The sequence below is a fragment of the Clytia hemisphaerica genome, unplaced genomic scaffold, assembly GCF_902728285.1.
Source record: "Clytia hemisphaerica strain Z4C2 unplaced genomic scaffold, Clytia hemisphaerica genome assembly, whole genome shotgun sequence".
In the NCBI taxonomy this organism is placed as follows: Eukaryota; Metazoa; Cnidaria; class Hydrozoa; order Leptothecata; family Clytiidae; genus Clytia; species Clytia hemisphaerica.
Window position 1 is genome coordinate 664118 of NW_027103761.1, and position 15339 is coordinate 679456.

Consider the following 15339-nt stretch of genomic DNA (forward strand, 5'->3'; position numbering starts at 1 on the left):
CAAGGAAATCTTTTGATCCACAGACAAACATTCAGTGATGTGTGACTTTGTTTTGGTTACAGTCTTTCATAACAAACAAAAAGAAAATATTTATCTCTTCGTGTTTGTTGATGTTGAGCCCGAACCAATGATTTGACTGTAAACTCTTATGAATCAATTGAATTGTTTTGCTTTTGAACAGAATTGCAAAACGGTTCGCTATTTACAGGGTACTCATTATTAGACAAGGGTCAAAATTGTCATAACAATGAAAACCTATCTTCACAATCAGTAGCGTGGGTGGTAGGGGATAGTGCCCCCCAGCGGCCGATTTCTTTTTTTTTTTTGGGGGGGGGGGCTCCGAAATACAAAAGGCGCAAAAAACGGTTCTTATTACTAAATTCGCCGCACTTTTGCTTTTGACCACCTTTACAATTGGCAGTTTTCGACCTAAAAGAGAGAAAGTACCCAAAGGTTTTCGTGCTCGCTTCGCTCGCATAATTTTTACTAAAATATTTACTTTTAATAGTGGGCACCAGAATCAAAATTTCCTAAGATTGCCTCCCCAGTCTGCCCGAATGTTGGTCAACCTACCATGCTACTGTTCACAATCCTAAACCGTTTAGTACTGCCTTGAGTTGAAGAAAAAATCTCAATCGTAGAAAACACTACAAGTTTGTTTAAAAATACGACCTTATCGAACTTAGTTCCAAAAGCTTTTAATGACCAAAGAACGATTGGTAGCATCGCCTAGCACGGTCTTCACTCAATCCAAAATTCTTCAAGATAATAAGTCAGAAGAGAATAAAAGGCATTGATTCTCCATCTACCGTATTACCTCTATGGTTTATGTATCGAAAGATATTGAGGGCGAAGGTAAGTGAAGTCGACACAAAACAAAGTCGATAGTTGATAAACCTCGCTTAAACAGAGGATGGTATTTTGGTGTTTTTACCGTCGTCGAGCAAAGTAGTGGACGGCGTTTTTGGTGATATGTCAGCATTTCTTTATACTATCTCCCTCAATCCGAGGAAGGGTACTAGGGCAAAATGGGTTACAGGGATGCGCCACTGTTCAGGGTACCTTTTTTAACTTCTACGAGTCCAAGTAGGTAGGATCGCAAAAACACCCTTTTTTGGAAAATTTGGGGAAGGAGTAGAAGATTTGAGAAGATTTTGAAATTTCAGTCCCATTCTTCGCAAATTTTTTGAAAAAACGAATCCCATGTAGGGTTCATTTTTCGAACCTCCCAGCGGAGCATCCCGGTCGGTCGGCAAGAGAGGTACCCCCGGGTCCTCAATTTATCTCGAATATATTAACTCGCTATCTTACTCGCCAAGGCTGACAGTATTTTAAATGTATACTATTAGCTTAGTTGCAAAAAAACTCGGTGAAAACATGCTCGCGTTCTCCCACATTGTTCTCATGAGCAATTAAAAAGTACTTTTTGTCCTTAAAAGGAAAGCGTTTTTTTATCAAACCAATCATGGTGGCGTTTCGCAATCATTACCTGATTGGATGCGTTTAAAACGAGCCACAATGAAGATTTGCTTACAACAATCAGGCCTTTGTTACCCCCGGGAGCGTTCGATTAAAAAACAACCGTCCGTATGTGTGGCCTAAATCACTTCCCTGTGTCACACTCACAAACCTGCTGGGATCCCACCCCACTGGAAAATTTCGGAAAAATACCCTAGAATTTTAGCCCCACTGGATAAATTACCTTAATTTCATCCCAATTCGAAACTAAATGTTTAGATATTGCACTCCAAAACCATCCCGCTGGACTTTTTAACATTGGCACAATAGAATTTTAATCCCTATTTGAATTTCAATAGAAATTTTTCATCCCCATTGTGGAAAAAAGTTCCACCGGGGCTGCGAGACAGGGTGCCAAAGTGAGACTCTTCCCTTACAGTGCAGAAAAGAATTAACCAAAAAGTTGAGTAAATTTGGGCGAAAAGTCTACCCTTACAGAGCATTTCCTTGAAACATTTTGACCATTATAATAAGGCAATATGGTCTGATTTTCCAAATTTTTACACCCTTATGACGACGAAAGGCGGATGGTAGGTCGTTTACCTCTTACTGCCCCGCCCCCATTGTACACAGACCCAATTTGTCTCTGCTGTACACAGACCCGATTTGTGCTGTACACAGACCCGATTTGTGCTGTACACAGACCCGATTTGTGCTGTACACAGACCCGATTTGTGCTGTACACACAGACCCAGTATCTACGCTAACTTTCAAAATTCATTGCCGTAGAGAGTCTGTACTACGAAGTGCGATAAACGTGAGATACACACTCTGGTACAGAGTAAGACCCGATGAGCCCGATATCTATCCTATGTCCTACCCTCTACACGGCTAATTTCAAAATTCATTGTCTTTTCTCTGATTTTAGTTTTCGCCGCATATCAAACCGCGCGGTCTTTTTTCCTATGAGTGCTAAAATCTAAAGGTATCCGCTGGCTGTGCCTAACTAACTAGAGTATTTCACCGCAGGTAATAGTTGTTTACATAGTTGTCCGGGGTCCTTATGGAATGCTTGCACACGAGGTCTGCAAAAATGGCTGGAATCTTGCAACTAAAAACAAAAAAATCATTATTAATTGTAAACCATGAACTGATGATTCTATTAACACCATTCAAAGGAATTAAAAGCTTTGGTTTGAATTATTTTGTAAGTATAAACCATGGATTTGGGGTTCAATGGGAATTTGTTCTGGTTGTTTTTTTTGAGGTTATGCTCAGCCAGCCAGGCAATGTCACAGTCTGTTCCTGTAAATAATCCTGCATTATAATACTCTTGCCTAATTTGTCATTCTTTCAAGCATATGTAGTTAATATTTGTAATAAACAAAGAGGAATGAATTTTTAGGGGTGGACAATCTAATGTTTAACCGCGGGCGGGTTGGGTTTGTGGACAGTGAAATTTGTCGCTCTAGGACCCTGCCGACGCACCGGACTTAACGAACACCGGACACGCAAAAGTCTGGTGTAAAAATGATAATTTTTTTTCCACCGGACAATCTCTACACCGGACTTAAGGAAGTCGAATGTCCGGTGTCGGAGAAGGACATTTTTTTCCACCGGACAATCAAAACACGGGACATGACCACTGCTGTTATGGTGTCCATTCCAGCCAAACCATATTTTATCATTCTACAGAAATCCCCGCTTGAAAAATCAAAACATTGATACATGGTCGAGTTTACTAAACTTTGCCGAATTAAAACGCGGGAAAATATCATATGACATATGACCACGGCTTCCGTTTAGTCCAATCATGATTCTGATCACGTGATATAGCTTGATGTTTTGACTTTTTTAAACCAATGAAATCATTTGTTTATACCGCACTAAAGGCCTTTCTAGATTACCGCGCAAAAAAACACGGGGGTCAGCATGAAATTTAAAGCCTGCTGCGGGAAAGGGAAATGGTTTTAAAGAAACAAATATATGCAAAAAGGTTTTAATATTATCCAAATATCAGGAAAACAAGTGACATTTACATGGTTGATCTTTATAAAGTTTGATCTGACGGTTTGTTGTAAAGAATGTTGACCCCCGTGTTGGTTTTATAACCTATATTTTTGGATTGTGAGAAAGACAAATGTTATTGTAAAAAAAAGTCATTTGGAAGTGTAATCATACCCTTTCCAGGGAACTGGACCAACATTTTTTAAGTCAGAATTCATTGCCAGTAATGCCGCAGCGTGGTTTGAAACCTCGTTGTAGGTCTGGTGGAAAATGGATTTATTTCTGAATGTAAACATTACTGCAGCTAGAATATTTTCTTTATTTTGACAAACAAAAGGTCCAAGGTTTGTTTACTTTTTATTTTACTGCATTTCTCTGTCTTATTCTGCTGTAGTAGGCAAATGAAAACTCCTGATTTTTTGTTTTAGTCAGTGCTCGCTCGGCAGCCATTTTGAATTTTTTTTTTTCGGCGTCTGTACTCGGCAATTTCGTGACCTCTACAGAATCGACGATTTTGCTTGAGGGGAACAGCAGTGTGACCAGTCCGGTGTGTCCGGTGCTTCTTAATTTTTTGTTTTATAAATGTCCGGCGTCCAAAATTCCATGTATGCAACACCGGACTGACACCGGACTTATTGCGTCCGGTGTAGTGAAAGGATACTTTTTACCACCAGACAAATACACCGGACAGTCCGGTGCGTCGGCAGGGTCCTGTCGCTCTTTATGAAATTTGGTGTTCATTTCTATTTCTATTTGGTTGAGTTGCAGGAGACTTAAGAGGCCTATTCTCGCAACTATAGACCCAGTATGGATTTCGTGTAACTAACGCCGAAGTTCTTTGGCGTACAACTGAAACGTTTTTGGCGCATTGGCGTAAGGGTACTTACAAAGATTGTTTGATTTTCAGTTGGCGTAAAGTAATAATTCCAGCTCGGCGTGAATGACTCCATAATCCATCGATTTTTAGCTTCCGTTTGGCTAAATTTGCTTTCGCTCCCTTGCGCTCGCGTCAATTTATTAATTATGTTAGCACATGCGCCTCTTTTCCCATCTTGCACCTCTTTTCCCATCTTGCACCCTTATTGAAAAATTGAATGTTGGTACAAAAGGAATTTTGCTTGGCGTGAGGCTTGCTGCACGGAAAATATCTTCGGCGCGAGATTTCGTGGAATCCATACTGGCTATAGACGCTTACTAATGAACGTCCCGTCAGCACCTTGAACCCTTGAACTGACTACCCAATTCCCCTCACCACGGGACGTCACATGGCATGGGTTAACCCGGGCGAAGGAACGTTCACTTACCAAGTGAACTGGCGTGAGTGGGAATAGAACCCTGGCCTCCTGCACAGAAGCCAAGATCGACTACCACTATACCACGACACCTTCATTTCATTTTGTCAGGCTAGCTCTAACGCTCTAAAACAGCATCTATAGTAAGATGACAACCAGAATATGATTCCTCAATGAGAATCAAAACTACCGTGGAATCGTCCAATATCGACACCCCTCCTCTAAACTAAAGTCGACACCGGATCTGTAAAATAATCAAAACAAACCTTGAATAAAATTCTTGGTATCATTCTTATCAAACAAGTTCATCCATCAAACTAGAAGTTCAGTTAACATTGCAATCCTTTCAATTAAAAAAGCAGCCAAATTATAAGCAGTTTTACACAACACATGAAACGCATGCAAACTTCCTCGTAACTTTCTCGTGTCCATCATTAAAATTTTAAAACTTTAGTACACTTCAAGTCACGTGATAAAAATAATTTCCCCGTCCTTATTATTTATTGCAAGCCAAGCACAAGCTCTAGGCGCTAAGAGGCTGCTTTAAACTTCTAGGCGCTGCACCTAGCACACCCGACGGGATGGTTGGCGGTCACATCAAATTCTTAAGGAAACCAGGTTCTTTTTATTATTTTCGGTTCACAGTAAAAAGGTCTACTAAAAAATTCCTTGCGTGCAAAATGTTGTTTTGATTTGGGCATCTTCGTTGATAGCATGCTAATTAGTTTTTTAGTGATTACTACATCGTTAAAGTTTTCTTTTCAAACATAAGTAATAACACTTCACATTTCTCATATTATATCAACAATCTGTGACGTTAGAGTACAATTTAGTGATTGGTTGATAACTTTGGTATGTATTTGTTTATGTTTGATTTTTTATTTCGAAGACCAGCCTACAGCTATGTCTAAATAACAAAACGCATGTCGATATTAGACAATTCTACGGTATACCATAGATTCATCTCTTATCAACAGATGCCCTTTAATATTTATGAGCTAATTGTTCTTAGGTTTTTATTCACTGTGTACATATCTTAAAAAAAACGAGAAGAGACTTATCTTATCTTATCTTAATCTCGACATAACTGTATGCTGGTCTCTGAAACAAAAAATCAAACATCAGTAAATTGTACTCTATCTATCACATCACAGTGAAAAGAAAACTTAAACAATGTAGTCGTTAAAAAACTAATTACCTTCAACTGCTCTAACTTGGGATGATTAGTTAAATATTGGGAACGGTTGATTTTGGGACTGTATTTTCACTTACTGTTTATTTTTCATTGACAACAAGTTTGTTTTGATACTTTAACCTTAAGTTTATCAATCAAACTTTCACCACCTCATAATCAGAACCAAATCTATTTTTAAAGCATTTTAAAAGTACATAATTTGAAGAAGTAATAAACAATTTAATCACGCTCACTCTGCTCACATCTTGACACCATTTTTTGTGTTGTTTTTCTCTCTGGAGACTTTTTTCCAGTGATTGTGATTGATTGACATGTCAAAGTTACAGAGTGTCGATAACAGATCTTACAATTTTCCGCGGAAGAACAGACTATTTTGATATCTGTATTTGGACGCTTGCCCGAATGTACACGATTGCATTCATGCGTTTCTTGTTGCAAAGATTTGTTCCTTTTGTGGTGTGAAAGCCTACCTGGTGAGAGTAGCATATTCACATTAATATTTGCTGTCTATGATTTGTGGCATGTTAATTAAATGACTTTGGAGGTTCAGTGAAATGGTTGCGGAATGGCTGTCCCATGTTTTGTTAGATAGTCCCAAGTTAGAGCAGTTGGCGGTAGCATGCTTTCCACAAAGATATCAAAATCAAAACAACATGCATGCAACAAAATAATTTTTAGTATATTGGTCTTTTTACCATGAACCAAAAATGATAAATAGAACCTTTTTTCCTTTTGAGTTTAATGTGACGACCATACCGTAACAACTCTGCCCTGTCGTCTTGGTGATTGAAATGAAAAATAGGGAGTCGTATGTGCATGCGGTCTCGTAGTGCCTAGAATATGTGCTTGCATTAAGTAATAAGGACAGGAAACTAGGTCCTAAGTGCACAAATATTATTGTTATCACATGACTTGAGAAGCATAACAAAGTTGTAAAATTTTAATGATGAACTCAAAAAAGTTTGCATGCGTTTCATGTGTTGTGTATAAAATTACTTCTCATTTGTTTTTTTTGTTTTATTTAAGCATTTTGCAAAGTTTACTGAACTTCTAGTTTGAAGGATGAACTTGCTTGATAAGAATGATACCAGGAATTTAATTAAAGGTTTGTTTTGACAATTTTGCAGATCCAGTGTACGAATGTCTATAATAGAGGAATCTACAATAAAGAAACATCAATTTGTCAGATTTACAAAATTAATAATGATGCTGTCATCATTTTGACAATCAAACAAAATATTTCCTGTCAAGAACCTTGTAAGCATTCACACAAATTCCATCTAGATTAACCCTCTCTCAAATGAACAGATCAATTATTGAATGAATCAAACCAGATTGAACTTTAGATTACCAAACCCAATCTAACCGGGAAACTTTGCTAATTAGTTTGATGACTGTTCGATGATAGTTCAATAAAAGTCAATTGTGGTTTTATTCAAGTAAGGTTCTTTATATTACCCCCTCTCAATCAAACAGTATGATTATTTAATGAATCAAACTTAATTCAACCAAATCGAATGATAGTTGATCTGATTACCATACCCATTGGGGCACCTAGAAGAAGTATTTTCATCTTTTGTGGTACTAAAACATACAGGACAGGAAAAATGAATTAATTGAACCCCTTAGATTAAAGCCTACCATTCTTATTCATTATTTCCAACTTTAAGCAGTCAAGTTTGTGTTATCTTAGGATATTTTAATTCTAAAGAATTTAACAAAAAACATAGAGAATTCTTATATTTACATATCTCTCAAAATTATTTTGCGTGACGCGCACCGCTTCCCATTGTTCCTTAACTTTCGTATATAGCTCAAAAGAAGCGTATCAAGGAGAGGATTTCGGAAAGTGCTGGGCCAAAAATTTAAATTAAGCCAATCTCAAGATATCCACCAAAAACTGATTTTGACGTTAGGAAATACATCGAAAAAACACGTCAAAAAGACAAGTTAAATGACGTCGTTTTTTAAAACGATAATTTCGATTCCATTACTACAATTAACACCAAATTTTGACTGGAGACGTTGATTGTTGATTTTGAAATAAGGCATGAAAAAAATTTGAAATTTTTTGATGACGTCATCATTATTTGACGTATTTAAGTTTTTACCGACAGTAAATGACGTCATCTCAAAATTTTGAAAATTTCTCAACAAATATTTTAGAATCGTTAATCTACGTCTCCAGTCAAAATTTGGTGTTGATTGCATGAATAGACTTGAAGTTATTGCTGTTTTCAATGATGACGTCATTTGAATCTTACTTATGACGTGTTTTTTCGATGTATTTCATAACGTCAAAATCACTTTTTGGTTGATATCTTGAGATTGGCTTAATTTAAATTTTCGGCCCAGCACTTTGCGAAATCCTCTCCTTGATACGTTTCTTTTGAGCTATATACGAAAGTTAAGGAACAATGGGAAGCGGTGCGCGTCACGCAAAATATGTTTGGGACTTGCCTTAACTCACCCGAGCTTTTCAAAATTTTGCAATTTTGTCAACCATCCTGGTTGTGTAAGTGCCACACTGCTTTAGATTTGGGAAACCAAAGTAAGAAGTTCAAAACTGCCTAGTTATATGAAAAGAAAAAGGAAGCCTTGACTAAATTTTTCTCCTGTAAGCTTCTGAAATCTTTGATACTATACTAACCCAAGCTGAAAATTCCTGTTGCAAGGGGTGTGGAGTAAATAGGGGAGGGAGAAGGTAAAATTTGACTTTGTCTAATAACTGTTTTATACTTTCTTCATAGCATGGAAATCAAATGGGAACTAACACTTTTGCTTTTGTTTGCAATAAAAGGAATCTCTGGTTGGTGGGGTCAAATCTACTGGAGTCAAAGATATGGTAGATATGGGTAAAAACTACTTTTTCTTGAGCTTTTTGAAAATTTTATACACAATTTTTTATGCAATTTTTTTATACAAATTTTATGTTTTTTACACCTGTCATGAAATGTATCTTTTTAATTTCATACTCTTTTTAGAATAAACTATAGAAATTGGCGTGGCTTTTGGAATGATGAGTCATCCTATCCAGGCTACAAAAGGGACAGCGAAAGTAAAACAATCACATCAGGTTGTATCGTTGATGAAGTTACAAAGACTCTTGATTGCTCAAGATCAACAAGAATAGAAATGTGTGAATCTTTTTACAAAATTTTAATCTAATCATATTAATTGTCAATTATGTTTTTATCAATGGAGTTAACTTTAAATATTGTTGAAGTTTTTCCAAGTGGCCTAATTATATTAATACTTTTAGATTCTTGTTTGGATTTTTTCTTTTGTGGAGCTGCCTGAAAATTTGACGATGAAGATTTATGTAATCTAAATGTTATTAAGATCCAGTACTGTGGTATTTTAAGCATTAAAGACAATAACCAGAACTTTATCAATGAGTTCAATTAATTTATTGGGAAACACTGATAGTTAACTTTGTACTTTATTCCTCTGAACTATGATGTATGCAAAAGAAGTGTGATAATGTTAAATGATATATTTTATTATGACTTTTTCAGTGATGTAGTGAAACAAACTACTTTCACCTACATCCCAGAAAATGCTTTCGATGCAAGAGTGAAAGAGATGTAAGTTGATATTCAATATTCAGTTCAACATTTTAGAATCTGTATCATCTTTTTATTTTGGTACCAAAATTTCTAATTTCAGGAACACTTTTCTCAATGCTTTGAAACATAGTAGCTGCCTTATGATTTTTCTAATTATCTGTTCACATATTTTAGACTTTTCTTTGTATTTTCCAGACGAATATCAAACGAAGAGTTAAAAACTATCCACCCCAAAGCTTTTCATAATCTTGTGAATCTTGAGAACTTGTGAGTATAAAACTTCACTTTGGATTAAAATACAGCATAAAAATGGGTATGAATTCAGCCTAATGTTTTAGGTTTTAAAGTTATGTAATCTAGGCTTATTTTGAACGCACAGTTGGCAATTAAGTAAAAAGTAGCTAGAATTACGAAAAATTATTTGGTCCGATTAAGTCCTGTTTTACAGGTCTGTCTGCCCTAATCAGATAATAAATATCAGTTGTAATTTTTATGAATCACTGTGGCTGATACTTCAGGTTTTACGCATGTTTTATTATGCTTTTATGAAAAAGGGACCAATAAATTCATCTTCAGAAGTATGAAAGGAAGTTGACAAATTCTTTTTATTTTCATTTTTCAGAAAGATAGTTTCCACAAAATTGAATCATATTCCTGACGTCAGTAGATGTTCAAAGTTAAAAAATTTGTAAGTAGATTTTAATACTCCTATGCTAATATTTTTTCATTGGAAAAGTTTGAGTTTGAAAATTTAGCTCCTAACAAAAAGAATTACTTCAATATACTTTAGGGCCTAAAAACTTTAGGGTAGTTTCTTGTCCATCTTCTTTTTTTGCTAACACCAAAAGTAAAATTTGTACAATCGGAGATCATCCCCTTTAAGGTATCAAAAGAACTTTTCCAAGTGTATTTTTGCAAATTTTGCCATTTTCCAGGGGGTATCTACACATTTTCAATAATTTCATTTTGACTTGAAAAGGTTCGTCCACTCCCCCCTGAATGGATTTTTAATGGAACAGCCCAATCTTTTGTTGTATTTCATTATTCTAATATTCTCTCAAACTTTTGCATTTAGAGATTTGTTTGACAATGCTATTGAAGTTTATCGCCACAATGTCACCAACTTGCCATCGTCCTTAGAAGAAGTGTAAGATATTATTTGTTTTATAGCTGTATGTGTGTCTCTGGTGTGTCTCTATAATAAGAAGAATATCTTTACTTTTTTACATGAAAAACTCCCTTGGATTCTTTTGTTTATACCTTTTAATTTTGTCCTCAAATTTTACCTCCTCTTTAAGCAGATTTTTCCTAAAAAAGCGAGCAAGTGTAAGATTTAGTAAGTGTTCTTTATACTGGGATTTATACGTTTTTCAATGTTCATGTTTTTCAGTATTCTTATTTCAAACAAGATCTACAAGTTTCCTGTTAGATATTTCAACTTGCCGAAACTAAGATACATGTAAGTTTTTTTATAAAATACTAAATTAATAGTTAAGAATAAGTTATCAAGTCACTCGGCCCAATATGACTAGAATCATACTCTTGCTATAACTGGCTATAAAGGAATAAGGTTGTGTTGATAAACTCACAGTTTATAAAGTTAAAGTTGTTTATATTAATAGTATTTTTCTTTCTTCCTCTCAATTTAACAGGGGTCTTGCCCTTAATGTAATGGAGCATTTTCCTGGTGATGCTTTTGGTAATGTTCAAGCCCTGGAATACTTGTAAGTTGGAATGTTTTTGAAATGTACAGAATTGTAGTGAAGGTTTTATGATTTTGATGAACATGAAAACTTTTTGGCCCTCCTAGAATGTCAAACCTTTAAAATCTGTTTTAATGTAATGTGGCACTTTTCAGTATCCTTATCATGTACTCCAGAAAACTCTTTTTACTAGTGGACTATTCTACATCTTGCATGCTAACTTTTCACTTTTAGAGGCGTCGATGATAACAAGATAGACAGTATTTCAAGAAGGGAACTTGAACCCTTGATGAACAGTCCTAGTTTTAGGCATTTGTAAGTTTTTTCAAATTTTTAATATGATTAAGAATTTTAATGAAATCAATTCATTTGTTATCGGATAATATTAGAATTTTATTTTTCATTTACATGTAAAGGTGTCAGGCACATAAGGTTCCATAACATCCATAGCATACTTCTGCTATTTGAATCCAATTATATATCCCAGGCTAAAATATTTGTTCCTCCCTGTCATTGTTTTTGTTTTTATATTATTCTTTTTTCCCTATAGAAACATTAGTAATAATAGGATCAACTACATTGCACCAAAGGCTTTGAAAGTGTTGAAAAATCTTGTTGTATTGTAAGTTGGATCCGGTTAATAATATATATTGTCCAAACTAGTAACTATTCATAAATATTCAAATTCATGTCTGAAACCTACTATTGTTTTTCCCAATTTTTCCAATTAGTTTCACACAATGTTTAATGTAATGACACTTAACGACTGGTAGTTGGCTTATTGCTTCTTAGTCATTGATTTTAATTGTTTGAACAAAGCCTTTAGGTTTCATTTGGCTTTTCAAAAACCTTTTTTCTCACCTCCTTTTTTTAGAGAGCTCCACAACAATTTGATTGTCAATTTGCCAAAATATGCATTATGGAGGATCCCAAAATTGGTTCACATGTATGAATACCTTCTTTCAATAACTGTAATTTCTTTCTGAATAACTGAAGTGAATAACTCAGACTAGGATTAAGCTCTTTAAAAGTGAAAGCCCAATTTGATATCCTTAAATTTAGCAAAAATTCTGACCTTTGATCCTTAAAGTCTAGTAATTATAACACATAATAATTGATAAATATTCTTGCTTTTAAGAGACATTGATCACAACAAAATAGCAGTATTGACATCAAACTTCATCACTGATTGTCCAGAGCTAAGGAATCTGTGAGTTTGATTTTTTCATCATTTTAGTTTTTTAAATTCTTTGACTATCTTAATAAACTCTTATAGTTCTGTTAAAGGGAAAATCACATCAGGTCAAAGAGTAAAAAAAAAGCACACTTTAAAGCCAGTTCAGCAATTCATGCCTCCAGCATACTTAACACTCCAGTATTTTGCCCTTGGGACTTGCAAGTCACGCAAGATTTTGTGGCTCTAACGTAATTATCTGAAATAATCTTGATTTTTGTTTTTCTATTGCTCAGCTATCTTCACAGTCAAGTGGATAAGATGAGATCGGTTTATTTTGATTCTTTACGTAACCTTACCAAGCTCACACAAGTGTAAGTTTCATATTTCTACACAACGTTTTGGCTATATTTATTGAAATCTTTTTGGACACAACTTCAATTTCTTTGTAATTATTATTTCTAGAAAAATCTGTTGAGCTTTCTTCAAGAATTTCTAAATCAGGAATTAACATAATGAAAAGTTTCTTAGATAACTGTACGTCCTTTTAGGATGTGTCCATTCTTGTTGTTTAATTCTTTGCCATCGTTTTTATTTTAGATACTTGGGAAGTAACGCATTGGCACAATTCCCACATCCTGTCTTTTCAGAGGAAGTTTTCCCTAGCTTGAGTAGTTTGTGAGTTTAATTCACAGGTTGCAAAATTAAAGTCTGAAGACAAATCACACTTTTAAGCGAAATTTTTATGTACTTGTTACATGACATTTATTTCTGGTTGTTTCAAATTTATTGACACTAATAAAGTAATTAAATGCGAGTTGTAAAACAAGTAACATGGGAATAAAATCACGTGAACTTTTTTGAGTGATCACGCATGTTTTGACTGCATTGATATCATTTTGCAACCCGTGTATTGAGATTAATTTCATTTGATTTCAAAAATTTGTGGCCTTTACTTCATCTTTTTTAATGTATATTTTGATCCTTGGTATTAAATTATGCAAATAATTCTGTTCTTCAGTTTTTGATTAAGATTTTTCCTGGTACTTTGTGTGAACTACTTTTTACTGCTAAGTTTTTTGTTTTTGTTTTCAAGGTATCTGGACAACAACCAAATACCATCATTGAGCGATTATTCTAAAGATGAATTTCCACCGTCTGCTCAAGTTCATTATTTGTAATTAATTATCATCATTACTTCATCAAAATTCTTTTTACTTTCTTCTGATAGTTTTCATTGAATGACATGGCTATCACACTATCTGATCTGAATGGAGCAATGGCCAAGTGGTCAAAGGCGTCAGCGTCTCAAACCAGGGATTTGCGGCTTGAATCCCCGCTCCTTTCAATGTTCTGTTCAGTTCATAGATAGCCGAGCCAGCTGGCTGTGGTCCCTGTGAAAACAATCGAAAGACTGTCTAATAAAAGTCCTAAATTACTGGGCTATCCACTTAAAATATCGACTCTATCTATCTATCAAATGTTTTGAGACTTTGACATAACTTCAACATTACATTTATATTTCTAGTGTTTTAGCTTTAATGTTGGAAAAAAATCTAATTATGAAAGTACAAGAATATTATACTAACACCATTTTAAATTCTTTATTTATTTATTTCTACCTTTTTAGAACGAAGAAAGATACATTCAAACCTTTTAAAAATCTCCCTGTACTTACAACACTGTAAGTATTTTGTTTTTTAAAAGTTTTTTTTCAACTAATTTAGATAATAAATTGTTTTTTCTTGCTGTTTGAAGAAACCCTTAGGTATTATTTTTTGGATAATATTTTTCGGGAAACATTTTTGGCAGTGGTGTTTTTATTTCTTGTTGGAATAAATTTGCCAAATAAATTGTTAAAACGCTTTTAACTTTTAGTGATGTGAAGAGTAATTCAATTATGGAAATCAAGAAAACAGACCTTGAATATGCACGTTCTCTTCAAGTCTTGTAAGAAAATCTAATCTAATTCATATTTGAGGCTGTTTCAAAACTAGAGCATGCTGTTTTGAAAACCCATTACTTTTTCGAATGTGTTCTTAAAAACAAAGATATTCCTGGTATTGCCAACAGATCTATTGGGTAAAATTCACGATTTCAAGTTATTTTTGAAAGTAAATGATAACATAATGATGTAATGTTTACTTCAACTTCTACTTCTTAGGTTTATCCAGGGTAACGTATTACCTGAAGGAAGCATTCACGAGGACGCCTTTGTCAAGGCCACCTCTCTGGTCACTTTGTATGTAATGTGAAATTTTTTTTTTTAATTTTATTTCTCATCATAGGAAGGGTAAGGTTAACACAGCATATACCTTTAAACTTACAAAAAAACGTCGTTTTATGTCATTAAAATAAATAAAAAACACTAGAATTTATAACAATATTTTACAGTTAATACTGTCATTCTTTTTGTTTTTTTTACTTAGGGATTTGAGCAGTCAAAGAGGAACACCGAGGATTCAATACATTCCAAAAGCTCTCCAAAAACACACCATGCCTAATTTGGGTACACTGTATGTGTTATTTAATTATAACTTTGCCGTCACTTCTTTGGCACAAAACTAAAAGAGTTGCTAATCCAAGTTTTGCCTATAGTCAGACAGAGACAGCTTTTTCTCACCACTGTTCCGTCTGCAACTTTTAACAAGTAATTTCTTGAAGACATTGCAGTACTGTTTCTATTGCAGTGTTCTTACCACAGATATCATATTTTTTCACACACTAGATAGGCTGACTACTCACAGATTTTCCCTGGAAGTGAGTTCAGTTTTGAAGTCGACTAAATTGCCATGTTATTTTCTAAGTGTAATAAGATAAAACGTAAGGAACAACAAAGTGATCGAAAATTATTTTTCTCTTTAGATTGCTCTATGATAACAAAATCACTTTCATATTGAAAGGTGCTTTCATTAAGATACCAAAGCTTGAATACCTGTAA

General features: G+C 34.6%; 1 protein-coding gene across 2 annotated transcripts in view; it reads left to right on the top strand.

Moving 5' to 3' along the window:
• The first annotated feature begins 2528 nt into the window (after positions 1 to 2528).
• LOC136805634 (uncharacterized) overlaps positions 2529 to 15339 on the top strand; it is a 65222-nt gene continuing 52411 nt past the window's right edge. The window contains exons 1-21 of one of the 2 annotated variants that reach the window (XM_067062210.1): positions 2529 to 2665; positions 8703 to 8807; positions 8937 to 9089; positions 9471 to 9539; positions 9717 to 9788; positions 10144 to 10209; positions 10597 to 10668; positions 10912 to 10980; positions 11174 to 11245; positions 11459 to 11539; positions 11775 to 11846; positions 12099 to 12170; positions 12363 to 12434; positions 12695 to 12772; positions 12999 to 13076; positions 13495 to 13575; positions 14029 to 14082; positions 14277 to 14348; positions 14563 to 14640; positions 14828 to 14914; positions 15264 to 15335. In XM_067062210.1, coding sequence (XP_066918311.1) covers positions 8704 to 8807; positions 8937 to 9089; positions 9471 to 9539; positions 9717 to 9788; positions 10144 to 10209; positions 10597 to 10668; positions 10912 to 10980; positions 11174 to 11245; positions 11459 to 11539; positions 11775 to 11846; positions 12099 to 12170; positions 12363 to 12434; positions 12695 to 12772; positions 12999 to 13076; positions 13495 to 13575; positions 14029 to 14082; positions 14277 to 14348; positions 14563 to 14640; positions 14828 to 14914; positions 15264 to 15335 — 1574 coding nt within the window. In that variant the 5' untranslated portion in view covers positions 2529 to 2665; position 8703. Of the gene's footprint in view, positions 2666 to 7137; positions 7392 to 8702; positions 8808 to 8936; positions 9090 to 9470; positions 9540 to 9716; positions 9789 to 10143; positions 10210 to 10596; positions 10669 to 10911; positions 10981 to 11173; positions 11246 to 11458; positions 11540 to 11774; positions 11847 to 12098; positions 12171 to 12362; positions 12435 to 12694; positions 12773 to 12998; positions 13077 to 13494; positions 13576 to 14028; positions 14083 to 14276; positions 14349 to 14562; positions 14641 to 14827; positions 14915 to 15263; positions 15336 to 15339 lie in introns of those variants that run through there. The other variant, XM_067062211.1, reaches the window with a different exon arrangement.